This window comes from Ambystoma mexicanum, chromosome 11 (genome assembly GCF_040938575.1).
Source record: "Ambystoma mexicanum isolate Mex_15411 chromosome 11, UKY_AmexF1_1, whole genome shotgun sequence".
In the NCBI taxonomy this organism is placed as follows: Eukaryota; Metazoa; Chordata; class Amphibia; order Caudata; family Ambystomatidae; genus Ambystoma; species Ambystoma mexicanum.
In genome coordinates this window covers 125,141,128-125,161,712 of record NC_090934.1, presented here as the reverse complement: position 1 = coordinate 125,161,712, position 20,585 = coordinate 125,141,128, and the positions used below count along the sequence as shown (strand labels likewise).

At 45.0% G+C, this 20,585-nt stretch overlaps 1 protein-coding gene across 1 annotated transcript in view; it reads right to left on the bottom strand.

Annotated features, from left to right (window-relative positions):
* The window catches only part of CDCA8 (cell division cycle associated 8), a 289,896-nt gene that overhangs the window by 244,888 nt on the left and 24,423 nt on the right, over positions 1-20,585 (bottom strand). The window contains exons 2-4 of the mRNA XM_069622652.1: positions 18,522-18,629; positions 16,999-17,127; positions 9,136-9,176 (exon numbers count right to left, since the gene is read on the bottom strand). Of these exons, the coding sequence (XP_069478753.1) occupies positions 9,136-9,176; positions 16,999-17,127; positions 18,522-18,618 (267 nt within the window). The 5' untranslated portion in view covers positions 18,619-18,629. The remainder of the gene's footprint in view (positions 1-9,135; positions 9,177-16,998; positions 17,128-18,521; positions 18,630-20,585) is intronic.

The following is a 20,585-nucleotide window of genomic DNA, read 5'->3' as shown; positions in this document are numbered from 1 at the left end:
CAGGGGCATGACATCAGATTTATGATGTGGCCTTTACAATGCAGAGGATCATCCCACAGTTACTTTTGCTAAAATCAATCTTAACATAAATCACACATTTATACAGTTGTGGCACTCTAGCAAACTACATAGGCAGATTACATATTTCACACAGAGCATGGCAGTCCAATTCTCACATTTGTAGGACTTTGTTTCGTCCGTCTAATAATTTTTCATCATTTTAGTGAGAACCGCTTCACCCAAAATCCCACAATTTTACATGTGTATGTGCATATTATCATAGGGCATATGTCCACTCATTTTTAACATTCCATCATATGTACTTTCCCCATGATTCACATTCTCCTGGCGTTTGTGTCCCATACATGCTATGGACAGCCACGATATCTTGTTTGAAAGCCACGAAAATCATTTAAACTGCACAACTTTTACATTACTGCGCTGTCCGGTTATAGAATTAGGTCTTAAAAGTGTATTTATTAAATAGTCATTTGAGCCAAATGGGGCTGGCCTTTGTCCTTCAACTGGGAAACATTTTTTTCAGGCTACCAGCAAATGTCAGCTTAGCCCAGGGTTGTCATTTGAGTTTTTCTTTGGAGCTCCTTTGTTTGAGTGGACGATTGTTGTCTCCTCCAGAAGTCACACGTAGGTGTCCCAGAATCTATGGTCTCAAGTGGATCACAGATACAAGTCTGACGAGCGTGTGCCATTTCTTTCTCTTGGACTAATCAGTTTCCAAGGGCACAATTAGCACACAAGTGTCCCAGAATCTATTGTAGCTTCTTTTTGGGGGTGGGGGAGGGGGGCTCTCCTATTGCTAGCAACCCCCTCACCCCACCCTCCCAAGCAGAAAACCTGTATGGCTAGTTCCACAATGCAGCCAATACCTTAGTTATTTTATTTTTCTGCATCAGAATCATGTCTGTTGAAATAAAACATCCCATATATGTTTCCCAGCAAAACCCTCTTTACATTGCTAGGCAGGGACAGGGCCGCCTTCAACATGACACTTTTAAAAACAGGTATTTTCTTGTTTTGCAAAAACACATTTTGACACATGGTGAAGTCTGATGGGCTGACCATTTCAAAAGGTTTTTCTCTTCCATCTGAATTCCCAAAATTGTTTTGCAGCTCTAGTCAGTTTCTCTCACACAGCAGTAGGTTCAAGGCAAAGGTCCCTTGAAATTGACCTATGCGCAGAGTACAGGATTTGTTTTGAAGGGTTTATTTTGACATTTTGTAGCACAAGAATCAAGCATTTTCTCCTGTGTGGCTGAAAGTAAAGCTTTTGATTTCCCATATCTGGTCTGACATAGCCTGTCATTCAGGGATACCGCTCTTCTGCTGGAGCACAGTGCGAGTATTGATGGGCATGGCAGGGTCTCACTGAGAAAAGCAGTGTGCTGTTAAGCAGATTAAGACCACAAGGGCAGCATCCTTTTCAATGTAAAATATTCCCTTTTCAATGGGAATATCTTAGCAAGCAGCAGAGCAGCTTCTTTAGTGCACACAAGAAAACATACTGGCGGCCTTTCTCGGTGTGCTCCGTGTTCCGTGTTCCAACTTGCCCAATAAGTGCTAGGCAAGACAGGGCAGCCATCATTTTGTATCTGTGGGGCGGGCGGGGGATAGGTATAGAAAGAATACAAGGATCCCAAATACAGGGTAAAAGAATGAGTGTGGAAAAAGGTCCCCGCTCACTCAGGAGAAATCCTGCAAAAAGTGCTGGGGACTATCATGTGAAGGGGGATTTCACAAAAAAATGAAAATCTACCCAACAAATGGGACATCAAAACCTTTCGCCTTTTTCATGTTGGTTTACCTGGCTCTTTGGCCTCATTTCCGTGGCAAGAAGGACTACAGTAGAAAGCCCCGTACCCACACTATCAACTAGAATAGGTCGTGTGATATGCCATATGACTTTCAAGTCAGAGTTGCTTTTCAATCACCCTGTTTTGGACACAGGATCTCAAACTTTAGCAGGACCACCCAAGGTTCTGGAAGCAACTCAAGGCCTTCCCCTTAGCTTCCTCCTCTCCCCTGCTGATGCTCCGGTCTGCTGTGCCAACTGGTTACCTGGTCACCCACAGAACCTCACAGGCACCAGGCTCCTGCACAACAAGTAGCCCCTTGCACTGCCTCCGGGCCTCCCACCCACTTGGGGACTATCTGCACCCCTAGCGTCCCCTTCTCCCTGCGCTTACTTGAGCCACCACCCTTCCCTCCCCCCGCACGATATGAACGACAAGGCCTAGTAACATAGTTTGTCCACCCAGTCTACTCTTCGTCTTGTTGCACCTAGAAACACTTGTGTACATAAATGATATATAATCCTTCTACATGTTCTGGATTAGGCTAGCAGCAGCTGTAATTTAGCATTGGTTTCACCAAAAGTGCCACTGTTTTTGCTTGATTAGGCTAATGTACCAGTTTGATAGCCAATGGGGAACCTGCATTTTTTAGCCCCATTTTGTGTTTCTGGCTATACCTTTGGGGACCACGACAGGCCTAAAATAGGTTGTGCAAACATGGTCTCGTTAGACCAGACCGGAAAATTGTTTACAAAGTAATTTTAGGCACTCTACAAAATAAGTGAAAGTTATTTCTATAATCAGGTCATTCTGTGCACATGACCATAGTATGCTTGTGTTAGAGAGGCTTGGTTTTAGCTCTTTCAATCCTAATAATTAACTTGTATATTGTACTCATGTGGAATGTGGAGCCTCAGCTCACGCCGTTCTATGTTCTGCGAGAGTCAGTTGAGATTTATGCCCCTGGCTGTGGGTCGTTACTGGTGAGCTTAAATAAAAAACATTAATTACGCCAACCTGCGTGTGGACATTTATCAACAATTTGGCGACGAGGAGCCTGCAGCGATGTAACTACCCCCAGCAGCCCCCAGTTAGTGATCTGGTTCCAGATGGTGAGAGGACCACGAGGCAGCTAGTCTCCCTTCCTGGGTTGTGGAGGTGGCTCTCTAGTGTCGGCGGACCAGAAGCGCTGAGGCTGTCTGCGTGCGCCTGCAGTGAGATGCTGCGAGGACGCCGGCGTGTGCCTGCAGTGAGCCACGCTTCTACTAAGCTTCCTGGGCACTGTCCATGCGCAAATCTGGACGGAGACCACAGAGGGTAGCGGCCTTCCAAAAGCCAGGGGTTCGTTTTTCTGTGAAGGTAGCCCGTACTGCAGCCTTGACAACTCCCGTCTTGGAAACGCTGTAAGGAATCTGTGGCCTTCTTTGTTGTGCACTAAAGTTGCACTTAGAGGACACAGGAGGGAGAGGCCAGAAGAGGAACAGGACTATGGGCTGGCAAAAGCTGTATACAAGAGAAGGGAGGGGTCCTGCCTGTGAAAATACTGTTCCTATGCAAATTGTTCAAATGCAAATTTACTTACATATACAGCAAACTGGCAGCATATTTACTTTCATGAAATGCACAGCTGTGTAAAAAAAAAAACAAAAAAAAAAAAAATGCAGTTAGGCACTCAATATAGTTTGTGAAAGTCCGTTTTTTTTTTTTACACAGAACAGGCAGAACATTCTGCCTGTGACATGCCATAGACTGCTCACCGCTTCAAGCGGCGCTCCTAAAGCATCTTAGGGCGCAGGAGTCTACAGGCAGCGCAACCCGCTTCTTTGTGGTCGAGGGGAAGACAATTGTTGCACCAAGAGTGCTAGTCTTTCCAAGGATATTTAGCCCGACACGAGGGAAAAAATCCAAATGGCGTCTTTTGCATAGCGAAAGACGGGTACAGCGATGACAAAAACCAGGGAGCAGAGAGGGTGAAAGAGGAAAGGCATACTTGTAAAGAATATGGCCACCCCGACCCGACTCTCCCTACTGTATAGGCCAGCCAGAAAGCCCGGCCACGTGGACAGCAGCGCTGCTAGGATCAACAGGCGTTGAAAGTCTGCAGCAGTCTTCGGCACTTGAATCCTGTGAAACAACGCCGAAGTGACTTAACGGGAATAACTACAAAGAATAGGACAATAACGTAATCTCTATGCTAGAGCTCTGCATTAGGGCGACCAGTAATCTGGATGGAAAAAAAAAAAAAAAATCTGAGGGACCTCGGCGCGTGAGGGATTTTGGGAACACTACACGTCACGTTAGGGATAGTGTTACAGACACGCCTATGCAGACGTCTCCTTTCGATCATCGAAAGACAAGATGCAATGCTCTGCGGTTACCACTGGATGTCGGACCATATGCACAGCATGCGATTCCAAGCAAATTAACAAGCATCAGAAACAGCAGATACCGATTGGGGAAGGCACACAGACTCACCCTCAGGTGACTTTAGGACACTGGACATTGATTTATCATTGGCACATTTAGAGCAATACAGAGTTTGGTGTCAAAGGAAAAGTTTAGAGGGCGAAAACAATGGTTAACATATTCTTAAGCAGATAAGTACTTATGGACCATCCAATAAATTAACCCTTTCCCAACCCAAGTTCTAGAATGTGTGACTTTTGTTGAGGGATAGTTAAAGCACAAAGTCAGAGGTAAGAAGAGTCAGGGAGTCAGGACAGCCAATGCCACTTGAGCAAAGTCTAGAGGAGCTGAAGTAAAAGTCTTACACAATGTTTAACCCTTTAAGTGCCATGGGTATTTCTCCCCAGTGCCAGGGCCTTTTTTGGTGATTTCGGTATGTGGCCATTCAATGGCTTGTAACTTATTTTGCCACACAATGGGCATCGTAAAGGGGAGAATATTCCCATTCCAACGATAACCGCCTCGATCTCCAGCTTGAAATACAGTCGGAGATCGAGGCGGAACAAGGTGGTCTCTTACCTTCTCTCTTCCCCGCAGCAGCCGAAAATGGCTCCTGCGGGGAATTTACTTTCAGTTTCACGCCGACGTGCGTTACGCACGCCGACATGAAACTGAAGATAATCCAGCCCCCTGGCAGTGAGGGGGGACCTCCCCTTCACATAGCCCGGGGGTTGGATTACAGTTTTGAGCTATCCGTGCAAAGCAGGGATCGCTCAAAACAAGGTGCCAAAAAGGACGACCCATCTCGTCTTTGGCACTGCGTGTGCACTGCCAAGGACGAGATACCTCGCCCTTGGCACTTAAAGGGTTAGGAAATGTTTGTAGAAATGAAATCACTGAAGGGTCACAAGCTGGGAGGCTTGTGAGGGTCACAGCTGCAAGCAAATCCTCCAAAGGGCAACCAAGACAAGTCTCAACTAAGAACTAGCAAGGCTACACAATAAGAGGTAAGCAACCCCTTAGTTTTACAGTACCTTGAAGAAATTGGTTCCAGCTGGCTTCTGTTCCAGTTGTAGGTCTGGTGATCCTGGGCCTCAGTCGTGGGTAGGGATGTAACGGTATTAAGGTATACCGTTAAAGATACCGTGAACCACTCAATTAAACAATAATAACCGTCACATTGTTTATACCGGTATACCGTTAAGTGTGCTTTTCAATCCGATTTGGAAAGGATGCAGTAAGCAAGTTCTGCGCAGTCTTGGTCTTGCACTGTTGGATGTGCCATCTGCAAAGTAGTTTCAGTTGGAGCAGTTTTTAATGCCCTTCCATAAACCACAAGTGCCTGACACAAAATCAATATGTTAGCAATAGGAAGAATAAATACAGTGCCAAGAAGGAAAAGGGTTTACTTTGGGTTGGCGGCTTTGGGGTTTATATATTTATAATGGGTAATGTTTGCTAAACATATGACAATGGAGGATTTCCCTGGTTCTATCATTGAATTTACATATAATAAGTCACACTGTGAAATTCACTAATCTCTGTGGGTATTCCCTACTGTCATACCAAAGGGTAACATGTTGGCCCGCAAGTAAACTAAAGGCTGTAACGTAAAGAGAGCGTGTGTGTGTGTGTGTGTGTGTATCATCCTCCATTGATCTGAGGCATGCAGGTTATAAAGATGGCAACATTTTCATCTTCCCCCAGTAGCCAGTGGGGGAGCTAAAAGCCTAAATGAAATGACGCTTAAGAAAAGCTATCAGTTTACTTTCCAAGATGCAGCAGGCCCCCCTCCTCCTCTCCACATGTGTGTTTGTGTTTGGTGGAAGCAAGGGGGTGGCATTTCAGTGGAAAGTATGTTTAAAACCCCAATTCTGGCTCTGTGTGCCTGGTTTTGTTTGTGATGATAAATCTGACAATTTGTGACCTTTTAGAAAATATGTGTTAAGATTAGTTAACTCCGCCTGCTATACCGCGATAACCATGATATACCGTCATTTGGCAAGAAGTTTATCGTACCGTTATAAAATTAATACCGTGACACCCCTAGTCGTGGGGACAAGAGACAGGACGTCTGGGGACTCCTGCACTACGAATTGAAGGTAGCGGCAGCAATGGGCAAAAATCAACTGCACTTCGCGGTTTCAGCTCCACGAGTCTCTCGCAATAGCACCACTGCAGTTCTCGGATACCTTAATGGACAGCACTCTGTTGAGGTGGCTCAAGTTTGGTCAGTCCTGCTGACTGGAAGTTCGGATCTTCCTGGAGCTCGGATCCGACTTAAAAACGATACTCGATCTGGTGTTCCTCTCCCTGGCAATCAGTTCCTGCAGCAGCAATGGAAGTACAGCCAGCTCCGAGAGAATGTCCAGACGAGTTCACTTTGGGGTTCATTGGTCCCACCAAGCCAAGGGGAGAAATCGTCCTTCCAGGGCTTCTCTAGTCAAGGCCAATTCGGAGCTTCAGCAAAGCAGCAGGGCAAACCAACGGTCCAGGAGTTGTAGCAGGCATATCTTCCAAGTTTTCCTTCAGATTCCTTCGTCCAGTGATCGACTCTGCCTTCCAAGCAAAAGGCCTTTTATGGAGATTTCTCCCATTCATTCACAGCCTAGCTGGGTGGCTGTCCTCGAAGGACAGCCAGCCAATCACCTTTGGGTGCATTCCTGTCACCTAGGAGATTAAGCATAGGGAGTTTGGGAACCTCTCTTGCTTCCTGCCCTGCCAGACACGCTGGAACCAGAGACAGGCTACAGCAGTGAAACCCGTCAAAGACAAAACTAATGAAGGGACATTTCCAACAAGAAATGGAGAAAAAAATAAAAAAAATACAAAATGGCTATTGTGACAAAACGGGCACCCACGGGTGCTTTACTGCAGCCTGCGGTAAAAACTCACAATGGTAGTAAAAAAGTAAACCACTGCCACCAGCCATTAATTGTAGAAAGGGTAACATAAAAATGTTACACGAGAAACTAGTAACCCCTCCAGCACCCCATTGTTAGATAGTGTGTGTATGTGCTGGGTCTAGAAAGTTACAAATGTAAGTAAAGTCAATTTCACTTCACTGCTCTTGGAAACACTAGTTAATCCAAGCGACAGTATTTAAACCTTGGTGAAATCTGAAAGACTTCACGATGTCACACAGCACCTTCAGTGCAGGGGTTATGTAAAAAGATGTCTATGTAGTTTTATCAAGACTCCGAAACCAAAAAGAAACAGTTCAGATTAAATAAAAAAACATGGGAGTGTGGCAAAAAGGTCACTATCCATGATACAAATTAAAAAGTCCAGCAAAGTGTTGGGGGGTCACTAAGTTAGAAGGGAATTTACATTTCTGTGAATCCGTAACACTGGTCTAGAATCTCTGGGGAATGGCCGCTTATGGAAAAACTCAGGAAGTACAGAAACTCAAACTCTGCACAACCAATGAAGATCTGCCCCAAACACACATATAAACCCCCAAACCTCCGGCTGTGGTCCAATCTACCCGGCAGTGGGCGAATATGGGACCACAGTTGGTGAAAAGTCAGGCATACACTCGAGACATTCAGAAAGCAGTTTTATTGAAACTGCGAGTCCCAACCAACTTCCTGGCTTGCAACACACATGCCCTGCAATGTCTTTCCCACAGAGCGTAACCAAAAAAGGAATTTCCAGGCAAGGCAGGAAGAAGTCCAAAGAAAATGGCCATAAGAACAAGCGAAATTCTCGTGGCATCGCCATGTTAGGACAGCAGCCACAGTTCGTAGCCAATCGCGGTAAACCTATAAAACAGTTGAAAAAGTAACTGCTGCCACCAGTTGTCTTTAGTCACATTTAAAAGCCACCATAAATTGCTTTGAGTGTAGTCTAGGGTCATACAAAATAAACCCCATTGCACTGTTTTGTAAGATGAATTGTGCAATGATAAAACGATACCCAAAAAAATAGATAACCTGTATAAAGGAAAAGGGAAACCGTTTTCCAGTACTGACAGCCTTAGTTACAAGCCAGTTTCCCCATAACAATGAGCAAAAGTGCAGTGGAGTAAAGACGAGGGCTTCACTTCACTGGCAAAGTCAGGACAGTTCAAAAACAAAATGTTTAGGTGTCTACAGAAACAGAGAAAGGTGTCAAGAGCTTTCCTACCACCATGTAATATGGGACCACCAACAAATGAGGGGTATCCTCTTCCCCAGTGCCACTCTCCTTTGTAGGTTACACTGTATATAACCCCCTACTGACCAAGCAGATGGGGCAACTGAAGAGGCAGGGACTTCACTGCACTGCATTAGAAGATGCAATGTGAAAAAGGTAGCAGAACCTGTCACAAAAAAAACTTAGGGAAACAGTTTGCCAGTACTGACAGCATGAAAGACTAGTCCGTTTCCCCAACAGCATATGAGCAGAAGGCCAGTGAAGTGAAGCTGAGGGGGTTCATTTTACAGCAAAAAGTCAGGACAAAGCGCAAAAACAAACGCAACAAGTCTGGGGGTCCATAGAATATAGAGGAAATGTTGCGCAAAGAGAAACCTTTCCCAACAGAACATTTTAAAAAGATGAAAACATTAAAAATAGAAACTAGTACCCTGCCCGTTTCCTTTTGTTTCTGCACAACCCAGCAGAAGGTGCTTGTGCAGCACAACAGTTATGTTCTAAAATGAAGGTTCATAAGACTTTCAAACAACTAGCAGAACATACGGGAACATTACATACAGAAGGGGCAGATGCCTATAACATGCAACTTTGCTAGAATGCAGTTTTAATTTATGAAATAATGTTAGGCTAGAATGTGCGTGTACTTAATACCAAGGCATGTTGGGTGTGACATGAGTCAATTGTGGAACTACATGGTAAAGGATAGGGTGGGTATTGTCAATGAAAAGCTTTGCAAATAAGCTCATATGAGCCCCCCAGATGCAGTTTATACAAATCTTACCTTGGCTGCTTCTTCCAGGGCTCTCTGTCCTCCGCCTCTATCTATAATTTTAAAAAAAGAACACAAACAAAATAATTACAAACAAAATTAAGAATTTATTTTCGTGGTGTTTGTCTTCAATTACTCGGGACTAACAAATTGTGACAAGCAGTCACACAGCCAAGTGAACTTCGCAGAGGATGTAACTTGGAGAGTCCGTGCAAAGCGTATAGATTGGACCATGTACAACTTTAGGGTGTCAGAACGGCAAGTCATCTTAGTTCAAGGTGGTCATGCGCAGGCCCTCTGGATCTCTCCCAGCATCACTTGCAACCTCAGATGAGTTTTCTAGGAGGGCGAAAAGCCTCTCCCAGTACGCCACTGGGTGTACACTAAGGAAAACGAGCACTACAACCAGAATCTTACAAAGGCGAGTTATGCGAAGGGGGTTTCTGGGTGCCCGATGGGTTTTGGCTCACCTCCCTGTACCTGTGTCCTTCTGACAAATCAACTTCCGGGGCACCAGTGGTACAGGGATGAATATCAGTTTCTAAACCAATCAACCCCACATCTCTAGTACACCAGAAGGGATCCAAACAGATTGAATACAAGTAAATTATAAGACCTCTGTTGTCCAATTTTTAGTAACGTGGACGGAACGGCAGGTTTATCTCCACAAGGTCGTGGATCGTTGGTTAGTTGCAACACAGCGAAAATACAATTACCCAATGATAAAAAGGGACTGGCCAGTCAAGGTTGTATATCTACTTTATTACTACAACAGACCGTTCTAGCAGACTACAATTACAAGCTACACTAAAGGAACACAGAGGACAGACAGTTTCACAAAGGAAAGGGATGCACTCTGGATACTGACAGGAGGGTAGTTGGTATCAGTCTTACTGTTCAAGATTATTTGGTTTCAGCACCAACGGGGCATAATTGTCTCTAGGGGCCTTCGGAGAAGGACCCGGGGAGGGTGGCCAGAACCACAATGTACTATTGTTGAAGACGTTCTTGGTGCTCAACAGCGTCTAGGTGGTTCCAGAGCGCTTCGCAGCTTGTGAGACTGAGTTAGTGGCGGGAGACAGCTGCGTATACCAGGCGGCAGGCAGATTGGCAAGCGAGGCTGGACGGATGTCTGCAGGCTGTCTGGAGTGGTGACTCGGACCCAAGAATCGTAGTCTCTGTGCTGGTTTAGGGGGTGGGGGGCGGGGGGGGGGATCTGGAATGCTGGTCGTGGCGTTCGAACGGCTCTGGTGACTGCCGCGCAACAACAGTCAGCGGTGCAGCCGGATGCAGTTCGAATACTACTCGAAATTGACATTAAAAAGATGAACACTGGATGATGCCGGTGTGGCACTCCTAGCTTCGTCGCAGGCCGCGGGTCTTTTCAAGGCGGACGGCCCAAAGCTCAGGAGGGTGTTAGCAAGCAACAGCTTTGTTTTTTGTCCAGAGACTCTCCAGCGCTTCCGACCTAGGAAGATTGCTGTCAGAACCTAGCAGGGCAAGATGTGTGCTGGCTGGGTACTGGTTCTGCTGGACAGGTCCTCCGAGTCCGGTATCTCCCTCTGTTCCCTGGGAGTGGTTTAGGCGGAGGGATATTGCTTCCCTCTCGGTACTCCTGGCCTTCCTTCACTGGTGGAAGATGCAAGGTAGACTGTACCTTCAGCTCAGATCCAAATCAGTCCTTCTGTTTGCGAAGTCTTCAGATCTGATCAGTGAGGGGCTCAGCCCTCTTAAATGCAAACAGGCTTGGTGTAGGCCAAGCCTAACTTATGTACGCAAATCCTGTGTCTCCAACAACAATCTTCAGTGATGCTTGAAGTCAGAACCAGGGCGCTTGGCAACAGACTGGGGAAGGATGACAACATTTACTTATAAGTCCCACCCATTTTCCTGTCTGCTGTACATTAAAGTGTCTCCCTAATTAACTGAGCCCTATGCAGCGCTTGATCAAATGGGCCTCCTTTGAAGTAGGGGGGTTGCAGGCAGACTTTCGTCTCCTACAATTCACATACTTCCCCCGCTCTGAAAGGAGTGGTTCCAGACGGGACATTCACTGCCCTTGCATACCAAGGAGGGGTGTTAGTACCAAGTTGACACACTGCATTACAAAGAGGTGTTGGCGTCTGGTCTCCATTGTCACTTCCTGCACCCAGGCCTTCCCGGAGGCCTGATAATTAACATTCTTCAGTATTCGCCACCACCAGCAAGGTTTGACAATGGAGATGCAAATCCATGGGGCCTTGAAATTCTAATCAGGCTGCCCACAGCCAAAGGCTTTTGATGTACCCACCGCTGTCAGCTACACATGACAGAGGAGGGAGGCACTGGTAAGTGTGTGCTCCCAGAGTACATTACTATTTTTCTGCTATGCAATGCGCGTGGAAAATATGTGCGGGAATTGCCTCACATATTTTCAGAGGTTCCCCCATCATTCATTCTTTTAAAACAAAAAAAAAGCCCAGGCGAGCGCACTCTTCCCGTGCAGATGGTTGAATCCCTCAAAGTCTTCAACACCCAACATTGTCTTACTTTTCTCCTTGCACACTTCCTAAGCTTCCAACAGACTTCGGACCTCCCCATCTCACTTCCCAATTCCATCAACTACCACTGCCCCCCCCCTACACCCCTTCAACTTTGGCTCTCTCCAAGTGGTTTTCTATTTTCCCCCACTTCACCTCGAACCTCTCCACTGTCGCCTTTACTCTGCCTGGTAGTTCACCTCAAACCTCTGCTGCACCCCCAACTCCTACACTTTCCCCTCCCCATAGCAGTGCTTTCGTTAAAGACTTGCATCACAATACAAGATATTCCATATTCAGGGTTTGGCTGGGCTGCCAAGGATCCACGAACCCAGGTGTTTAGATTTGACCACCCTTTCCCCCAAAAGCAGACAGTCTTCAAAAGATCAGTTTGGATCAACCAGAATGCAACATGTGCACCGGAAGGCATATGAAGAGTCCTGCAAGAGGAGCCAACGGTACCTTGGTGCACCACAGTGTTTCTCCTTCTGCTCATTATGTGAAACTGAGTGTTCTCACAACAGGTCAGACACTGCAGGTTCAGGAGTAAAAGACCCGGTGATTACATATTATGAGCCTCCATTATTAGGGTATTAGCATTACTAAAGTGGCAGATCCCCTTCATCTATACATCCGCTTCTGGTGGAATGGGGTTGATAAACACCACCATCATGCCCACATCATACAGCAGGCTTTAGGTCGCAGCCACTTGAGTTGTCACCAACTGCTGGGTAAGGAGGGACTATACAGTGGGGGGGGGGGGGGGACAAAAAGGAGACTGCTCACATTGAGAGTGGCACTAGGGAATCTGGGGGTAGGGGCCTTCCACTTGGGGTTTTCCCAATTACATGGTGTTACAAAACCCCTTTTAGCAACTTTCCCTCGTTTTCTATGGACAACCCAAACGGTTTGCTTTGGTTTTTGAACTCTGTCATGACTTTCCAGTGAAATGAAGCCTCTGCACTGCACTCGGCTCATTGTTATGGGGAAACTGGTCGTTAAGGCCATCAGTACTGGGAAACCGTTTTCCTTTACACAGGTTATTTTTTGGGTGACTATCATTTTTATCATTGCACAGTGCATCTTACAATGCAGTGAAATAGGGTTTCTTTTATCCGACCCTAGACTACAAGGGATTGGTAGTTTACTTTAGATGTGTCGAAAGACAAGTTGGTGGCAGCAGCAATTACATTTTGGCTATTTTTCTAATACTTCGCTTTAGCCTTATTGTGTTTGGCTACTAACTGTGGCTAGTGTCCAAAAATAGCCGTGCCACAAGGTTTTTGCTTGTTCTTTTGGTGATCCTGTCCTGTGGCCTTCCTCCTGCCTTACCAGGTCAGGAAATTCCTATTCCTGCATTGCCCGGGAAAGCCTTGGCTTTCCTGGGCTAGTACAGGGCCATGCGTGCGTTTTCCCAGGAAGTGGGCAGGGACTGCCTGGTCCCAATCCACAAACTGGTTTCTGTAGGTCTAGGGAGTATGCACGAGTTTCACCATCATTGGTGATGAGTGGACCACTGCTGGGCAAAGGGGGGTGGGGGGGGCGTGCAGGGGGAGGAGTGTTGTAGATCTTCCATTGGGTGAACCGAGTTTGTCTCACCTGAGGAGAATTCGTCCTGCAGCCATGTCTCAGGGATCCTGGAGAAATACTGGAAGGAGCCAAGTATCCTGCCAAACTCTAAAACCATGGGTCCTACGAAGGCCTGGTGAGCAACTTTAGCTGCAGTCCTGTCTGGCTGGTGATCCTCAGAACACCTTTGGTGGTGCTTCGATTGAGTCGTAGGACCAACCATTCCCGACGTTTGCTCATTGCCCAACCATCCTGTGGACTGACCAACAGCAGTAGAGGAGTCATGGTTCTGCGTTTTGGCTCAGTACTTTGGGGACTCTCTGCTGGTTCTGAAAGGGTCTCTCCTGCAAAATTACAGTGTTCCAGCAACGGGACCCAAGATAGGACAACGGACCGTAAACGCTGTGCCCCTTGTGTTGCTGGGCATGGGTGACAATCGCCAAAACCGGCTTTCTCGCGTTTGGCCCACTGCCTAGGAGCATCAGTGGGAGTTGAATTAATCAACCAGAACAAGTTCACCAGCTTCTGTCTCCAACCGCGACATCTCTTGCACCTACGACTCCTGGGTCCCGACAACCGGAACCAAAGGGGGGAAACGGTCCTCTGACAGCCGGCCAAGTCTGAAAAGAAACTTGAGTACCAGGGGGTTTGAGGATCGAATTACAGCTATACTAAGCTGGTTCCCCTGTCTCCACATGAAGTTTTACCTTTGTTTGGCTTTGGCACCACTTGGTGCCGAAAATCCTCTAAAAGCTGGGGACAGTTTTATTCACCAAAAAAGATACGTACCCAATTCTTGGAACTGATTTCCCGATCCACAAACCCCTCCACCTAACTTTTTTCTGCACACACAACTACTGGTAACTTTGAACTTTCAGGGAACAAAGGCCCATTAAATTCAGGATTGGATTTCTAATGTTAGGGTTGTATTATTGTGGACTGCCATTTAACTATTGCCTTTTCTTTCAGTATTGTAGGGTGGGTGTATTGTGGTTGTATTGCACTGGCTACCGGGACTGTGTATATGTATTATATTTGTTCGATTTTTTCTCCATTTTTATATTGTTTGCTTGGCCATAAATACATATTTTTTAAAAAAACTGTTCAAATGTAAACCTTCATTACTCACTTTGAGACCCTTGGCCAACCTCACCCCTTCCTGAGACTTAGCGTTGACCACTCCCCTACATTGCATTACAGTGGTAACTGTTAGGGAGAATGCTCAGAAATGTGTCAATTCCCCTCTACCTTAGAGACCCCCAGCAACTCTGCTGGATCTTGAGGACTTTCATTTTTAACCTGGAGAGACCCATTACACCCCCCCCCACCCACACCCCCCACACATGTATTTTAATGCGATTTTGGACTGCTTCTTTTGGTTGTGGAGTCTGACAAACTCCAAAAGGCATCATTTTACATTGTTGTTACAGAGCACCTTCAGTGCAGTGGCACAAGGAAGTCTTTTAGATTTTCAAAGGTTTCATTACCTTCTCTTGGATAAACTACTGTTTCCAAAAGCAGTGAAGAGAAATTGACTTTACTTACATTTTGGAACTTTCTAGACCCAGCGCACACCATCTTTCAATATGGTGCTGGAGGGGTTACTTAGTATCCCCTTTGTCTAGCTTCTAATGTAACATTTTTTGTGGCTGTGGTTTACTTTTAACTACTGTGGTGTGCCTTTACCACGGGCTGCGTTTGCAGCTGCAGTAAAGCACCCAAGGGTGCGATCAAAATGGCCCCAGAAAGGTCCTTCTTGAGATTTACTCTGCGTGCCAAACCAGGTTTGGTCCCTTGGTTAGTTTTGCCTTTGGCGGGATTCACGAGTGAAGCCCGCCTCTGGCTCCAGGGTGTCTGGCGAGAGCAGGAAGCAAGGGAGATGCCCGAAGCTCTGTAACCAGTCTCCTAGGAGACAGGAATGCACGCTTAATCGATTGGCCAGCTGGCTGTCCGGCAAGGACAGCCACCCTCCTGGATGACTGACAGCTAGGCTGGAATGAATGGGAGAGAACTGCATAAAAAAAGGCAAGGCTTTTTGGCTTGGAAGGCAGAATCGACCACTGGACGATGGAACCGAAGAACTTTAAGAGGACGCCGGCTGCAACCCCTGGACAGTTGGTTTGCCCGGTGAAGCCCTGCCGCTGTGCTGAAACTCCAAATTCGTACTGACAGAAGAACCTGCAAGGACGACTTCTCCCTTTGAGTTGGTGGGACCAATCAACTCCAAAGTAAGCCACCTGGACCTTGCAGAGCTGGTTGAAATTCCACTGCAGTTGCTGCTGGAAGCGAATAGCCAGGGAGAGAAACACCAGCTCATGCGCGTTGCTTTTAAGCTGGCCAAGAGCTCCAGGAAGATCCTCCCGACTCCCAGGAAGCAGGACTGACCTAGGTTGAGGCACAACAGAGTGCTGGACCCCAGATGCAAGGAAAGTCGATCTTGACAGCCAGGAACCGCAGTGTTATTTTTAAAAGTAGCCACATAAGAGCTGCAATGTAGACAGTGGTCACGACCCGTGGGCAATCGAGAAGACAGAACAAAATCCCTTGAAATTCAGTACAAAAAAAAATAAAATAAATAACACTTTACTTAAGGTAGAGTCAGGATGATCCAATTCATCACATCAAAATTGGTGAAATTCAGGGGGGATATGAGCAGTGGCAGCAATCTCCATGTCACACCCCTATTGAATACAAACATGAGTTCACAGCAGAGATCAGAAATTAGATCAAAATGTTGTCATGGTTGACATCAGTAGATGAGACTTGTTGTGTGGGAATAAGTTGGTTCACGTTAAGTTACTCAGGGTTTTTATACATATACACAGGAGTAACATTTTCAAGCTGCTAGCTATAAAAATTCACTCGCCACATTAATTCTACATAGACACAGCACTCCATTTCTGACTCACCAATAATCAATTATCAATAGCCAAGGGCTAGTGAAAAGTGAACATTCAGTCATAAGAAATAACTCACCACCTCAATTGTACACGTATACCTACAGACCTACTTGACAGGGGTCCTTTTTTACTAACCAGTTGCGAGTGCACGTTTTGAGCTATGATTTTTAACACTGCACTTTGAATTATGCAATCTGATAGCCAAATGTGTAACGCTTCCAGAGTCACTACGAAAGACAGACACAAGCCTTAACTTTTGCCGTCTTTATCTGAAAACAATCGTCACTAGTATTGCTATAGTTACCATGTTGTTCACACTACTCCAGATTCTCAGCAAAAGTCGCTATCCTTTCATACTTTAAAACCATGTTTTGACATACTGCAAAAAGCAAAGTCAGTGCTACGTGAAGGCCAACATAAAAAAATAATCTATATGTAAAACAACTGCCAAATGTTTGTGTTGGAGACCCAAGTCCATGTATAGATTTTGCAACTAAATTTTAGTGGTACCATGAATGTAGGTGTACAGGTTGGGAGGAAACTAAATGGTAGGATTATAGATAAACATTCCCTTCTTGGGGTCTGTAATTGCATTTCACAAAATTACCACTACCTATACTCTTGTAGAACCCTCTCTCGCAATCATAATTCCATCACTGACCTTTAAATGGCAATTCAAATGTACACAGAGTAGCGTGACAAATATTTGTTTGCTGATAGACTGTGGAGGCAATACTCTGAAACCTGTGTCATCGATCATGAAACCTGCCTTTTTCCTGCATGACTGGTGGACAATTCATGGAAACACGTGGCTATTCGGCCAATGCTCCAGTAACAGAAACAAAAAGATAAAGTGGGAAGCAGGATCCTACGAGATAGATCGTTACCAAAGCATTCCAACCAGTTCATCTCCCTCATTTTCACCGGCCATTTCAAGACTTCGATGTTATAGAGGCCATCAATTTCTTTTAGCAGTTTCATCTGGTCAGCTTTTATCTGCTCGGTTATTGTTCTTACTGAAAAGAAAAAAAAATCAAAATCATACTAATTTTATTTAAAAAAAACAGGACTTAACAGTATAAACAAATGCGATGGAGAGTGAGGAACATACAGGACATGTTTCAAAAGATAGACACCTGTTTTCCCTCCTTTGCCGCACCCTCACCCCCAAAATCACTTTGCAGACCCTTCAACCCCCATTACATTGAATTGTTGAAAAGGCCAGTGACCCCAGTTCTCCCTCTCTTTTCCAGAGTGGGTAGGGTACCAGCAGTTGCATCTATTTATTAAAAGGTGTCGCATTCAGATACTCTCCTCACTGGCACCTCATGCCTGCACAAGAAGGCACACACCATTGAAAGCTGGCTGCTAAAGTTACCCAACATCCATATCTATACCTTCTACCAAAGAAACTGCTTCACTAAGAAGACATGCAATCCAACACTGGGATTGCGGGGAGGGGGTGACTTTCCACTCAATGCCTTGAAATAAAACACACCATTAAAAAGCTAACCACAAAGATCAGAGAAATTTCCAAGCTTTAATGAGGGGAGTCTATAACTGCAGCCAATGAGCTGAAAATTGCCATTTGGTCATTTTAAATCCTCAATTAATCAGGAGATAAAGTTTATAGCAACACATCGATAGCAAGAAACTATAAAAGGCTTGATATTAAACTACTGCACAAAACGTCAGAGTGTTGATAAAATAACACATTCAGCCTCCCACAACATGGCCTTCATATTAGATGACCACAGCATGCTTTCCAAAAGTACTCAGGAGAACATGTACTGGAACACATACATTCATAGAAAGGCAAAAGAGAGGACCATTGGTTCAAGTTAATTGTGTGCCCATCAAGTGCAATAAGAGCAGTTTGAGAATACTTCCGTAAGGAAATTGCAAGCACATTGCGATTCAAAAAATACCATGTGCCCCAATGCAAATTGCCCACATTGACAAAAACAAACAAATTGCCAAGTAAAAGTGAATATGAACAGCGAAGAGAATAATAATCTAACCTTTTTTCGATAAAAGTAACGTCAACATATATGGGAAGTGCACCACTGACAGAAGTTTTCTGGCTTACGGAGGTTGCAACAGGAGTAAACTGCTTCAGGTGCAATGTGAAGCCCCAATTAAATGGCCCCTGGTTTACAATATCACCCTTCCAGACAATACCATTTTGCATAGGCAAGGTGATTTAACTTCGGTACACCGTCCTCCCTCCATAAAGTCTCAGATGTGTATGAGCAAATTGTGCAGTCATGGCATAACACATGCATATTCACTGTGATAAGTCGAAAATGTTCTCTTCTGTGAAGGCACATTTGGCAAAGCCAAAACAATTGATGGCAAAAAGTATTTACTGGACTAGTGGGTGTGAACTAGAAGAGTAAATTAAGATTACCTTGACTGTCAAAATCCTTTAAGAAAGAAATCAGCTTTTCATTTTTCACAGTGCGATTTTTACGACGATTAGTTGTCCTTTTCCTTGGAGGTGCCATAGTAATTCTATCTATATATGAAAAATAAAGACAATGTATATATGTACCGTTTTGCTTAATGCATATATGTAACGTCAATTGAAGTAGTCAATTAAAAAAAATACATTTAAACAAAAAAATACAAAAATTTAAAAACAAACACACATTCACACCGAAACCTGACCCAACATATGCGCTTGTAGTGTGTAAAGAAGGATTCTCAAGAACAGATGCAGAAAGGTAAACCAGTCAAACAGCCTCCACACAGATGCGGTCGGAGGCAGTAATATTACAGTGAGCAAACAAGCTTGACTAACAACCGAGGTACAAGAAAATACCCCACAATTGTTCAGTACTTGATTTCATAGAAAACAAGCAATAAGCAAAACTGTAACGCAACAGAATACATGTTTAGACAAAAATAGTTTGCGTGGTAGGACACTTAGACATTTTGAAAATTATCTAAAATGGTGCATAAAGAAAGAAAACATGTAGTTCCCAATTGTTCACAATAATCATTTGAAAGATGTGCAAATCTGCTGCCAGATTCTGTCCATCAGGTCAAATAAGGGTTTTAAAATAAGAATGAAAAGGGTGAAGGTGGGCAGCCATTTACCATTTCCTGGTAAAGGAGTAAGAGGTTACCATTAACTATATGTTCATGGTTCGAAATTGAAGGGAGCTATTTAGCCCTGGTTAGCTTGATACCAACAGCTACCAGGAGCTACTTTTGACTCACCCGGCCAACTGATGCTGAACATACACACCCAAGTGAATTTATCTGCATTTGGTAAAATCTATGAATACACTTTAGGACACACCTATACAACATGTAAAGCGTAGGTGGTCAGGGACAAAATTGGAGGTTTCCATCTTATGTGGAAGTTAAATTTGCGAAATGCTATGCACCAACTCCTCATTCACCAGTGGTAGTTCCTGGTCACTGGTTAACGCCAAGTACCCAGGAGCTGCTTTTAGCTCCTGCTTACCCAATTTTCCTTTCGAGCCCAGTCTGCCTAACTAGGAGTGAAAAGGAATTGATAAGGAGTTAAAACCAGCTCCTGTGTATCCAGCATCAACCAGTAAGCAGGAACTCTCTCTGGGAAACAGGAACTAGAAGGACTGCTGCAAATTTGACTCCCACACAACCTTTGGTCAATTATATATAACCCATTATGCTTTAAATATCTTCTGGAGGTATCCTAATGCTCATTCATATAGACTTATACACAGGGTTAATGTCATAGGGTATGGTATAAGACTTCTAATGCGTAATCAAAGGCATCCTGGCGCTGAACAAGCTATGGATAGATGTGTGGCAGCAGTTGGCCTGTTCAGCCGGGTAGCTTCTGGTAGATGTTGGGTCAAGCTAACCAGGCTGCAGGGACTATAACTGGGAGCTAAATCGCTCCCAGCAATTCCAAACCATGCCTTAGGGAGACTACACTGGTAAACTTATTACTTACAGCACTTTTGCTGGACTCTGGACTTTTGACCTCCAGTGTAAGCGGAACTTTTTACCACTCGGTCATTTGTTTCTCCAACTGGTATTTTTATTCTTACTGTTTTATGGAGTTCGCCAACCTCCACATCTGAACACAGGCATCTGCTTTTTACTTCGTGACACAGCACCCTCAATGCAGTGTCACTGAGAAGTCTCTTGGACATAAGGTTTAAATACATTCTCTTGTGTGAACCAGCACACACCACCTTATGTGGGGTGCTGGGGGAGTTGCATTGTAACTTTTCTCCCACTCCGCATGTAACTTTGTTACACTGACTAAACTTAAATGGCTGGTGGCTGTGGTTTCTTTTTACAACCTACCTCAGCTGCAGTACAGCAACCATTTTCTCAAACTGCCCCCCACCCCCTGTCTATTTGCCAGTTCCTTCTGGGCTTTTCTCCTATCGTTTAGAGTAGATTGAGTCCTCACAGTTTTGCCTTTGGCAGGCTTCAGCCCTGAAGCCCACCCAGACGCCAGTGTCTG